General features: G+C 42.9%; 1 protein-coding gene across 4 annotated transcripts in view; it reads right to left on the reverse strand.

The window, feature by feature from the left end:
• The window catches only part of Tmem108 (transmembrane protein 108), a 420,643-nt gene that overhangs the window by 107,689 nt on the left and 299,939 nt on the right, over nt 1-13,015 (reverse strand). For 2 of the 4 annotated variants that reach the window (XM_040739726.1, XM_005072038.4), the window contains one exon: nt 11,507-11,588. In XM_040739726.1, the coding sequence (XP_040595660.1) occupies nt 11,507-11,546 (40 nt within the window). In that variant the 5' untranslated portion in view covers nt 11,547-11,588. Of the gene's footprint in view, nt 1-11,506; nt 11,593-13,015 lie in introns of all 4 variants that reach the window. The other 2 variants (XM_040739725.1, XM_005072037.4) reach the window with 1 other exon arrangement.

Below are 13,015 nucleotides of genomic sequence, written 5' to 3' on the forward strand. Positions count from 1 at the left end.
CACTTATGCACAATGGGTAGAGCCATTGCTGAATTGCAGACCCTGCACACTTGTGACAAATTGTGCAGTGAGCAGAGAAAGCTCAGGGGCCAATGAAAGGGTTTTTGCAAGATGCTTACAATTCTTCAAATGTCAAACCATCATCCCTCTAAGACTACATTCCGGTGTGGGTGTCTGAAGACTCTTCTGTTACTATGTTAAATTTATTAAACAGCAAGTCAAAACAGAGATTTAAAACTGTCCATATTATTATGTAAGAGTGAGGACGGTTCAAAAACTTCTCCATCTTCTCAGATGTTTGTTTATAACAACTCTGAATTCAATGATGACCTCTTCCATGATTTCTTTATGCTGAGACTCTAGGGTTATTTAGCACTTTTGGTGGGTTTTGAGACAGGTTATCACTATAACCTGGGACTCACACTCTACCTGCCTCAGCTTCCTGCATGCTGGGATCACAGGTGTGCACCAGCAAATCTAGCTTTGCAAAATATTTATTATTACTTCCTATCTCTTCACTGAACCACATTAACTTCCTCTGCAGGAACAAATTTTTAAAAAAAGAAATAGAAGAAAGAAGAAGAGAGAAAGGAAAGAAGGAAGGAAAGAAAGAAAGAAAGAAAGAAGGAAGGAAGGAAGGCAGGCAAAATAAATTGTTTTGTGTTTCTCAGATGCTGCATACTAGAAGACTAGTGAGCAGTGTGCCATAGGCATGGAGGCGCTAAGACCATGCGGAAGGAAGCAACCTGGCTGTCGACAGCGCTGCTGGTGACATCATATCCACGATGCCCACAAGGGTCTAGAACACTCAACTGTAATCTGTGCCAGAAACACCGGCTCCATTGTGGAGTCTGAGCTGAGGCAATACATGAAGAATCAAGGCAAGTCAGCGTCCCTGTCACTGTGCTAGGTGAGCATTCTGTGGAAGGCTGGCCTCCAGAGCTGGGGGCCTATGGAAGAGTCGATCAAACTCCTCCTCGTGGAAGAAGACACCCACAGAGACGCAGCAGGAAACCCCGAGCTGAGCTTACATAGCAGGCTTCTGAGGTCTGTTGAAGATTGGCCTGCTAAGGGAGAAAGGGCGGAAATCTAAGGTGGGGGAGGAGGAGGGGACCTCACACCCTGAATGTCAGCCATCCACCTTTCTGTGATTGCTCTCCTCACTTGAGTCCTCAGACCCAAGGGCACTCAGGATCAGCTGGACGAGGAGGAGATCCCGCAATGACACGAAACGCCCCATCATACAGGAGCTCCCTCAGCAACCTCACAAGAGCGGGAGCTTCATTCAGCGCCAGGGGCAGGGGCAGCCTCTGCTGAGGGCTGGATGAAGGCAAATTTAATCTAAGAAATAATTAAGCGGATGTTACATTGGGAGCCAGAATTCTTTTCCCATCTTTTTTCACAGTTTCTATAATAATCTAGGATTTCTTAAAATGTAGACCTAAGGATGGCACAACCAGAGTTTGTGAACCAAAAAATAACTTTACAAAAGCTATAGATCTATCAGCTTACAGAAGAAATGCCCTTTAGGTTGCAATTATTGTTATTATTATTATTATTATTTGCCAATTATTGCCCAGTCAATGTCTGACTTCAGAGTCAATCCTGTTACTTATATCTTCAACCAGATCTGGGGTGGGGGTATGGGCAACAAGGCTAACTAACTGCCAGGCTGCTAAGCCAAGCTAATGCAGACTGCAAGAAGGAGGAGAGAGGAATTCACTTGCTGGAGTTGCCAAAGCTGCTAGAAAAACTCCACTCGGACAGCACCACTTTCTTCAGGGGGTTGTGTGTTCTCCCTATTGCAAGAGCTGTGACTCAGAACTATATTGTTGGAAGATAGAGAACATGGATCTAAGATCACTCCTAATTCTGCTGTCTTGGGTGTGACACTTGGCTTTTTGGGTTTACCTTTCCATCTCTTGCCACAGGGTGTCAGATAACTCAGGCTGGCCTCAAACTCAATATGTATCTGAGGATGAGCTTGAATTTATGGTTGCTCTGCCTCCTCCTCCTCATTGCTGGAACTACAGTGTGTGCCACTATGCCTGGCTTGTAATTCTTGTAACATGGTGGTAGACGCCCATCACCGGGGTTGTCAGGAGTATTGGATGTCAGTGTGTAGGATGGAAGACAGCTTGGTAAGTATAAAGGCTTTTCCTGTCACTTCTAATGTTGGTTTTGGGGAACAATACTTGCCATTTCCTAAGTTTGGAACCAATTAAAACATCTGATGAAGAATCAGAAAGTGGATTCATATGTTGCCTTTTTCATTAGTTAAAGTGCATTCAAGAACAGGCTCGATCTATAGCTTTTTATCATATCCTATAATATGGCATCTTTTTACTTTCATATTTCATACTTGTCCTCTTGATTACACACTTCTGGAGAGTGGAAAGTATACATTGTATCTATAACCCTAGAGTTTTCCACAAAGCTATCTAGCAGACCTTCTGTCTGAGGAGGGGGCAACAATGAATAATGTTTGTGCCACAGTTCTTTTGTGAGGCCTCTCTCCAGCAGCTTTGGTGCTCTCAGGTCAGGGCTTATGTCTGGAAGACTGAATTCAGGTCCTCTCTCGTATGACAGGTGAGCACTCTGTCACTGAGTTATACGCCCTCATGACATTTTATTCCAAGTATCATGTCTAACACAGACTAGATTCTTTATTAAAGTGTGTTGAAGCTGGGTGTGGTGTAATGTCCACACTCAGGAGGTAGAGGCATCATTAGTAGTCCAATGCTAGTCTCATCTGAGTTTGGAGTCAGCCTGGTCTACGTAAGACATCCTTCTCAGCTTCTCCCAAAAGAAGCCAAGTATAGAGTGGTACATGCCTGTAATCCTAGCACCTAAGAGGCCAAGGCAGGAGAACTACCTTGAGTTTGAGATCAGCTAGGGCTGCATAGAACTGCCTCAAAAAATAGTCTGTTAAAAGATAATGAAAACAGAAAGGAACCTACTAATCCCCCCTGAGGAGTTACAGAGAAGGTTCTAAAGCCTGGTTTTCTCCTAAGGGTTCCATTCTTGACAGTTCGTTCCACTGAGAAATAACTCTCTCCTGTAAGCTCTCTCTCTCTCTCTCTCTGGAAGGTTCAACTCTTGGTAACTTGTGCCATGTCAAGCTTCAGCCCTGTGCCTGTCAGGCACCCTGGTCATCCACACATGTGGCCCTGGACATCTCAATTAGATTAGTGCGCTAATGACTTTAATGGATGAGAACTGTCATTTTGTAATTAACTTAGAGCTGTGACAGAAGCCCCTGACATGGATGACTCAGAACTTAACACTGACCCTTGTTCTTCTCCCGAGGGACTTACATATCATGAAACAATGTTTCTTTGGAATTGTTAGTGTAACGAGCTTGTAGAAGGAAAATCAGGAAGGCTGGACATGAAGAGGCTTTGCCCGAAGGGGTGGGGCCTACCAAGAGAACACACCTCTTCAGGGCATTGAGAAATCCATCTTCTGGCAGAGAAGCATCCTGTCTCTATGATGTGGGTGTGACGTTCCTAGAATAGGCCTGTGCTCTCTGTGGGTCTCCAGAGGGCTGTTTTGTGTTTGACCCTGGATGACTGTGATCCATGAACCTTGTAAGGACCCTGGCTTTGCCCTTTCCAGAACAAACCAGAATTAAACAACATAGCTCTCAAGCTCTTAAAATGATCTCTCTACTTCTCCCTCTTCACACATCAGTCAAGAAGTGGATGGGCTGTAGACACAGTCCCAGGGATTCTGCCCACATGGGACTCTGTCCTCAACCAGTAAATGCATGGTGGGAGGAGATGTGGCACCTTCATCAGCAACGGTCTGAAGCAACTGACACCGACCCAAAATGGTGCTGGTGTAATACAGGAACCAATTTTAAAATCTCCCTAAAGTTTACTTCTTTTAAAATTTCAAACTGATAATTTGGTTATAAAAAATAAATCTCAAAACCTACTCTTAACAACTATCAATTTTGTGCCCAAATGTGTGCTTGTATATATGAACATATGCATGTGTGTGCTTGTGTGTGTGCATGCCAGCTTGTGGTAGTATGTGTGTGCTTACTTGTGTTAATGCTGCGTGCCTTCTATCACCCATCACTTGGAGCTCACCGATCACCTAGACTGGCCACCTCGCAAGCCAGGGGAATCTTTCTGTCTCTACCATCTCCCCCCGGAACACATCCCCTCCCTCGCATCTATCAATTTTATTACATCGAAATGCCAAACACTTCCGACAGAAATTTAGTATTTAAGTTGAAATGTGCTCTAAAGCTGCCCATGAGATTTCAAAGGACTGGGGGGTGTCTGTGAGGGGAAGCACAGTAACTGCACCAGCTCTGAGTGAAGTCCTGAGTGAATGCTCACTGTTTGACATGAGCATGGCATTGTTGACGACTCCACAGCCTCACCCCCCTGGGAGTGGCAATGTCTTCCCCAGGTGGAGCTCAGAGGAATGGCAAGACCTTCCCCTGGTTCTTGCGCAAATGCTGACAGTGTGTGCAGAAGATGTACTCCATACCTTTCTGACTTTTCCCTTCTAGATGTTTAAAGTCTGAAGACTTCTCCCCTATAGAGGATGCTTCTACGAAGATAATCTAAAGCTACTTCCTTGTTCAGCTATATATAATAATCCTATGCCCTCAGGTATCTGTATGTAATCCTGCTCCTTCAGCTATGAGCAACAACCCCACCTCTCTGCTCAACTACACATAATAAACACGCTGAGCTTCCTGGGTGCTACAGCTTCTCCATCAGAGAGCCGAGAACATCCATTCCCTGGTTTTCCCAGGTTTTCTGTTCCTGTGCCTACTGTCGGTTCTTTCTCTATTCCCTTGTTGCCCCAGTCAGGATTCTGAGACCAGAGTCATGTAAGGACACAGCACATTGTATTAAACAGAACGTGATAATGCAATGGATTTCACTCATTTCTTTTCACTTAGCTTCTTTCAAATGTAGCTACTAGAAAAAATTTACATGAGTCATGTGGCTTGTGTTGCATTTCTGGGAATACACATGACAGATATCATGACCGTGGTTCTCTCTGACTATCCAATAGCTTGCTCATTGCTCCTCTGTCCAGTTCATTTCTGCTAATGTTACTGTCACCAGGAGAGAGTCGAACACCCAAGCACCAGGCATTCTGGTGGGCTGCAAATAGCTTGTGCTGGCTTTTAGCTGACAGTCCAAAGGGACATGTAAGTGACAAACAGATCCAGTCAAGAGAAGCATCACAGGACTGCATGCATGCAGAACATGAGGGACGTGTGACAGAGAGACTAGGATGTGGCATCCTGGGCTGTAGGACTAGAGTCTGAACTGGAGGGGACAGGAATGCCAGGATGGCATGTATGAGTGACCCCAGAGCCCTGAGCAGAGAATGGGCTAAGGGTAAAAGAAACAGAGCTGGCATGACTGAGCCTAGGTCAGGGGTGGGGTAGGGTGACAGGAGAGGATGCCCAGCATGAACCCTGCCTCTGAGGCACTTCAGCTTCTTCCCTCACATCAGCCAGGCTGGGAGCTTCGCCATGTTGATAATCCACTTAGGGTGCCCACTTATCTTTATTTATTTATCCATTTATGGAGTGGCCATTACTACTTGGTCTTCCTTTTGACTATGAGAATATATGACTTCCATATAACCTAAAGAATAAAGCTCCCCCCAGAAGATGAAAGAAAAGGGCAGCAAATGGCTACACTCTGGCCAATGCCAATTGAGATTTAGCAACAATGTCTGTTACACTTTCTTTATTCTTCTGTCCTCTGCTTCCTTCCAAAAGTAAATGGTCTGGCAGCCATCCAAATCAGTCTCCTGGAGCACTGAAGTCAACTTCTCCATTCCTTGTTGGATGTAAGGATATGTGTGCATCAAGATTTCCTCATGGGAACACCTGCACAGCTATTTCCTCCTCCCCTCGCAGTTACAATGTAACTTGCCTTAGAAACCTATAAGTAAGTTTGTTTTTCACAAGTTCATGGTTTAAATATTTATCACATTTATTTGGGGTGTGTATGTGTGTGTGTGTGCGTGTGTGTGTGTGTGTGTGTGTGTGTAAAATCCTGCCATTATGTGGAGGTCAGAGGACAACTTCTGAGAGTTTGTTATCTCCTTCCATCATGTGTGTCCCAGGGACTGAACTCAGGCCATTAGGATTGGCAGCAAGCATCTTCCTCTTCTGAGCCATCTCACTGGCCCTAGAACTTTATAAAGCAGTCATGGATTGGTGATGATTCCAAATACCTGGGAGTTGAGCCACAGACCTTGCACATGGCAGGCACCATCAACAACCAAAAGGAGCTTCTCATCTGTGAGATGGCATTGTAAAGAAATGTGGGTTCCACAGGGAATGAATAAGAGAATAAAACACCAGGTCATATCCATCATTAAAATTTAATAAAGCAGGGGTGTTATATCCAGGAACAGTTTCAATTACATCTCTGGCTAAGGGGTACAGTTGATGTATCAACGGCAGACTGCTTAATCGTAACTTTCACCAGCCATCTCAGCAATGGAAGACAAGTGATCTCTTACTAAATTTATACTCAGAAATGGGAGGGGAGAGGGACGTAACGTGGACAGTAAGGAGAATGGTCCAGTGTTTATGGCACCATCCTGAATGTTTGCCATGTACATTGTCATGCGAATCACCAAGCTTATGTGGACAGTGCCTGGCATGGCCCTGTCTTTCTCAGTTGATGCCTGGCATACCCAGGAATACGGACTCCAGCTCTGCTTCCATAAGGGAGAAGTCCATAGTGGGAGCTGTCTCTTACCAGAGCTTGTAAGACAGGCGCTCCACCCTTGCTGGGCTTCCTGCCCTCTCTAGGCCCACTTCTCTATGGCTCTATGGGTTACTCCTGGGGACCCCTCAGGACTCATGCCACTCTCTATGACACTTGTCATGAGAAAAGTGAATATCCTGACAATATCAGACCAAGTGAAACATGGAATATTTTTCTGCATAAAATTTCTATAGCTAGCCTATTTAAGCAAGTTACTGTGTTTTATTTTTCAGTTCAATCATTTAACACCTACATTTATGGTAAAAAATAACCATAATATATGAATGAAATGGGCTATTTATCTGAGCATCCTTTCTCCCCAGGAATTCTCTTTGTCATGTGAAAACCGCTTAGCTATGACTCCATGTATTCAAGAAAGCCGCCCCAGTCACTCTACTCTGGTTTTCTCTCGGGGGTGGAGGGCTGGCTATGCCTCACAGAGATCTTCAGGAGAGCAGCTGGCATCTTGGTCATTACCGTATCTGTGCGGTGGGCGTTTCACTTCAGAACATCAAGCCCTCCCCTCTCATTTACCTCCTATTGTAAAGAGGGATGCAGGATGTCCTCCAGCAGGCACCCAGGAAATGCTTCTGGTCTGCTATTTGGTAAACTCACCAAGCCATAGCTCCTGGTAATGCTCTGGTGCAGCTTGGGCAAAGCCATGTTTACCCGAGAGGCACTGCTGGAATGCTTGAGGCGGGAGAAGACCAGCCCCAGAGGGGAGAGGCTGGCAAACCATCACACCGAGGAGTAACCACAAGGAAAATGCTGCCAATGACAACAACTCAAGAAGAGGCAGGGATGAGAGTAGGGAGGGACTGGATGGAGAGGCTGCACAGTCAATGGTTTGGATACTTTCTGGGTTCTACATTGAAAAACCTCTAGTATCTACCACACATTAACAAAGCTGGTGACTCAGGTCTCTCAAAACTCTGAGATTAATTGCAAATGAATATAGAATTGATGGGGAAAATGTCTTTTTAAATTGAAAAATAGAAAAATAACAACAAAACAACCCCTGTTTAACCTCTTTTTCAGAAAAAAACCCAGAGATTTAACGTGTTCTGTTGAACAAGGCGAGCACACCCGCACGTGCGCGCGCGCGCGCGCGCGCACACACACACACACACACACACACACACACACACACACACACACTACAGTACTCAGCTTCTGTGCTTTATGTAGAGTGAGGGGGTCCCATGTGAGTTGTCAACTGGGCAGAGTAATGCAGACTCTTTCTCTCCTTTTTTTAAAATAGTATTGCCAAGCAAATAAATGTTATTTACTAAATATCACTAACTTCTGACAATGCAACAGCTTATATTCGAAGGACATTTTATAACACTGGAATATTTTTATGCCCTTATCACTTATCTCTCGTGAGTATATATCAAGGTAGGTATTATCCTCTCATCTGGGCATTACAGTTGAGGAGTTACTCTGTGAAGTTACATGATTGGTCCAAGGATAGGGGAGAGATCAGAATACATCATTTAGCTCAGAGTATGTCCTTTACAGCTAAGCCTTACATGTTCTCCTTCCATATATTTTAGTAGAGGGCCTTTCATATAGCAAACTGCACTTATTTACAAGAGCCAATAGGGTTCCTAAATATGAGCACAACTTCCCTTGGACATTCCCTGTCAATCCTATAATGAAAGGTATTCAAAATCATAAAAAGGTGTTAAACCAATATTGGCCCTTTAAAAACTATGTATGCCGAAGGTCACATTTGACAGTATTTCTGCCTCAAATGTGTATGACTGACTTCAGAGCTATAGAGACCTTGTCCCATCCCTAGAGAGTGCTTGCAAATCTTTTCATGAAGGGAAAAATATCCAGCCTCCAATTTTTTTATTTGAAAAAAAAAAACAAGCAAGCAAACAAATACTCAGTAAAGAAGAAATAGAAGCCCAAGTTCTAATGTGTTCCCACCGCAGTGACTAATTAGGGTCAAGAGTCATCATAGCTGCTGGGCGGGTAAAGCGCCAGGGAGAGATGGCCCAGCAGCTGTTAAGGCATGGAAGCATGCTCAAATGGCTATGTTTTGTTTGGAAATAGATTCCAGTAATTTAGAAGGGCCAGGATTTGAACTCATTCATTCTTCATCCAGAATCCAGCACTGCCACACTCCATGGCAATTGGGACAAGGCAGTGTCAGTGGCAAGGGAAGATACTCTTTTTCAAACTATGAGAGGTGATAGATACTCCCATCACCCCAACTTTGGGAATACCCCTCAGTAGTTGTATGGTTGCCTGTAACACCTGAAAGGCAAGATTCAGAGTCAATAGTTGTCTGGACCTAAACAACATGTTGTCAGTTATAATACATCAGTTTGCCTCTTCAATCCTAGGGAAAATTTCCCCTCACTTGTCAGGATAAACAAACCATGAAGAGAGAATGCATGAGCCAACCTCAGTGTGTGACGACCCAGTTCCTCTGATCTCTCCAGTTTTCAAAGGACCCATGAGAACTGGAAGCCTGAACTACAGATGGATTTGATGAGGTTTAGCCCTAAAGGAGAAGAATTCAGTGGCAAAGACTTGAGGACTACATTACCCAGTTAGCCACAATCCAGCCACAGAGTATGTATATTACCCATGCACCTGTTTCTACAGTGCAAGATGTAATTGACGATATGTGAAATCTTAACATATTTTTCTTAGTGGCTAATGAAATAACATTGCATCTTAGGTTAATGATATCTTAGATTTTTATGGAGAATGATCATAAAAATAAATCCTTATGGAGTCCTATATGATCCAAGCCCAAGCCTGGACTAGACTGAGGAAAATGTGCTTGTTATAGATGAATTGAAGACCTGGGTTTAGATTCCCAGAACCTACATAAAAGCCAGGTGTGGTGTTGGAGGAGTAGCTGAGACTCCTACATTTCATAGACAACAGGAAGTCGACTCATACACTGGCCAGTATTCTGAGCATAGGAAATCTCAAAGCCCACCCCCACAGTGACACAGTTCTTCCAAGAAGTCCATACCGACACCAACAAAGCCATACTTCCTAATAGTTCCACTCCCTATAAGATTATGGGGCCCAATTACATCCAAACTACCACACTTGACACCTGGATGCTAATAGCATATATGAGTCATTATACATGTCAATAATTGGGAGGTTTAGTGATGGTTACGACCTACTCCTAATTACTAAAGAGCTGCCTCATCAGTGCTATTTGAGTCCCTTAGCATTTCTGCAAACATGGACCATTGGTGCCTGTAGCTGTCCAGGTGATGTCTGACCACTCCAACTTTTATAGTGCTCAGTTTCGAGTTTAGAAGAATGGACACTGTGTAGCATTAGGCCTAACTCCAATGCCTTTCAGATAATGCATGGCTTTAAGTAATATGCAGACATAGGACATACACTCAGTATAGGTGATTCCTCTAACATTTTTCTACTTCTTAAATCTGCTATGTTGCTTTGCCATACCCCAATTCTCCTGCAATGAAGTCTACTTCCCCTTCTTTGAGATGTAGCATATGTGCATATAGAGGGGGGGCTCTATTTATCTTTCATAGGTCCCCTTTCCTATCAAGGTAGACTTGATCATTCCCTATGGCATAGCCTCTTTTGTCTGTAAGGCCCCCTCTTTAACAGATTAGCTTATAAGAGAGAGAGAGAGAGAGAGAGAGAGAGAGAGAGAGAGAGAGAGAGAGAGAGAGAGAGAGAGAGAGAGAGAGAGAGAGAACAACACTATGGCCCCATAGATCACACAGAAAAAAATAACAGAAGAATGTCCCCATAAAGCCTGGCGACTTTCCAGCAGGCTGAACAAGCCTTATGAGTTTCCAGGATTAGAATTCAGCAGAAGAAATGAGCCAATTAAAACGCTTGGCCCAAAACTGTGTGTAGATAAAGAGCTTTGCACAAGCTACAACAATCTAACCTGGGTCAGAAATTCTGCCAGCTGACTGACTAGTGATTTGCATCTTAATCATTTCATTTGATTCATTTTATTCTCTCAGCAAAAGTCAGGCCCTGCTTGGTTTAGGGAAAGACCTGTCTTCTATCTGCCTCCCCACCAGGCTAGACAGATGCAGTGAGTTCTATGCACAAGGTTTGCAACTCAGTGGCTTTGCTCTGACTCGGAGTGGCCAGTGTCTGTTTTGCCAAGTGAGTTGCCCAGAGTATCAAAATAATGGGCTGCACTGGGCTTTACATTAAACTCAATAGCTATTTCCACCCAAGTACTATCATTAACTGTTCTTTATGGCACAACCCGAAAACACATGAGTAACACACAGAAAATCAGAATCCATATCTGCCACAAAACCAAGAAACCACATTTATTCCACTCACTGTTTGAGACACACGCATGACTATGCATCACATTCCAAGCCAAAGGCTGTGTGGTCCCCAAAGACTATCAGGTTCCATGTGACAAAAATCCAGAAAATACAATCTACCAGTTCTTTCTCATGAGGAATCAACACAAGATCATACAGAAACACCTTATATGGTACCATGGAACAAAGAATGATCATGTTTTTTGATGTGCAATTAGATCTAATGATAGTTAAGTCACATTAGAATTATAGTGGGGTCTACAGTATGATGGATGCCTAAGACATGAGAGTGACTTGATGCAGGGTGGCTTATCTAGATGAAACAGGGAAAATGACCCAACCCTGGTCTTCCTCCACAGAGATCCTGGAGCTCAGTAAGTGATAACCTTAGCATATTCCAAGTAAAGAACAAACGAGGCATGAACTTACTTAACAGTTGGCAATAGAGGGCCTGTAAACTTCTCTTCATGGTATCATCTGGTCCTGCTTATCCTCCCGTTTATTCATGATTCTGTCTAGGAAAATGGGAGAAGACATTGTTACATCAAGGGGCATAAGTTTCTAATTGGAAGAATACCATTTGACCATGAGCATGGTAGTACATACCTGACTGAATTTGAAATAGAAAAATCTTGAAAACAGTTTAATTTATAATGTTAACCATCACTGACCCTTTGATCAAATCCCCAAACCATATTAACCCCCTTGGAAGACAACTCCTATGGGTAGAAAGTGAGAATCTGACTTTGAAGGATTTTTATAGTTGACAAACTAGTCAAGTGGTTCTCAACCTGTGGGTCATGACCCTTGTGGGGGCTTAAACAATCCTTTCACAGGAGTTGCCTAATGCTATCAGGAAACACAAATATTTATATTATGATTCATAACAGTAAAGTAGCAAAATTACATTTATTAAGTAGCAACAAAAATTCTATGTTTGGAGGTCACCACAACATGAAGAACTGTATTGAAGGGTCACAGCTTGAGGAAGGTGGAGAATCACTGGCCTACTCTCAAGAAAAGAGCAAGGATCTTTGCCTTTTCTAATTTTATTCCTGCTGAGGGGTTCACTAAACCAAAACAAGAACCAGAAAGTTTCTCGCAGTTGAAAATGCAGGATACAAAATGAATTTGTTAGCTGGGCATGGAGGCTCACACCCGTAATTCTGGCACCCAGGATACAAAAGCAGGAGGAGGGAAAGGCTCAAGGCTAGTCTGAGCTACATATCACTGCCTTGTTCCAAACAAACAAAAATAATAAGTAACATTTAAATGTAAAAAATAGAAATAATTTATTATCATAAAGGATACTATTATGTATTTGGAAATCATAGTTAGCTGAAAATATACATAAGTATAATCAAGAAAGCACAAATTATATTATCCTGCCAATATGAGGCAATTACTCAGACATTGGAATGTATCTTTCTGGGCTTTGCACTTTATATGTCTGTTGTATTTTATATACTTACTCTGACTTTTCTCCCCAGCAGCAAGAGCATGCTGCTGTGTCAACAGGACTTTACTACCTGCTACTTAGGAGGAAAATATTGATTTAAGAGAAGTTCCTAGAAATGAAAATGCAGGGAAACAATATAAAGCTTTGGAGAAGCTACAAAATTTCTCTTGAGAACCAGTATCAGAATAACCATTTAGACTGCATTCTACCCAAGAATGGAAACTTAGATTTCTTCTTATGCTTCCAGGTAAACAAACATTCCATCTCATTGCTTTAATTCATACTTTATACAGTTAGTAATCATTTATCTTAAAGTACTCTTTGATCATTCTTTACCTGTATGCCAGACTTTCATTTTCTTATAGACACCCCAAGTAAAACTTTCCTTAATATCTTTTAAAACTTGATACATGATTGATATATCATAAAACCCCACCTTTAATGTACACAACTAGCTGATGAACCCTTATCAGAGAGCT

The sequence above is a fragment of the Mesocricetus auratus genome, unplaced genomic scaffold, assembly GCF_017639785.1.
Source record: "Mesocricetus auratus isolate SY011 unplaced genomic scaffold, BCM_Maur_2.0 Super-Scaffold_100691, whole genome shotgun sequence".
NCBI lineage: Eukaryota > Metazoa > Chordata > Mammalia > Rodentia > Cricetidae > Mesocricetus > Mesocricetus auratus.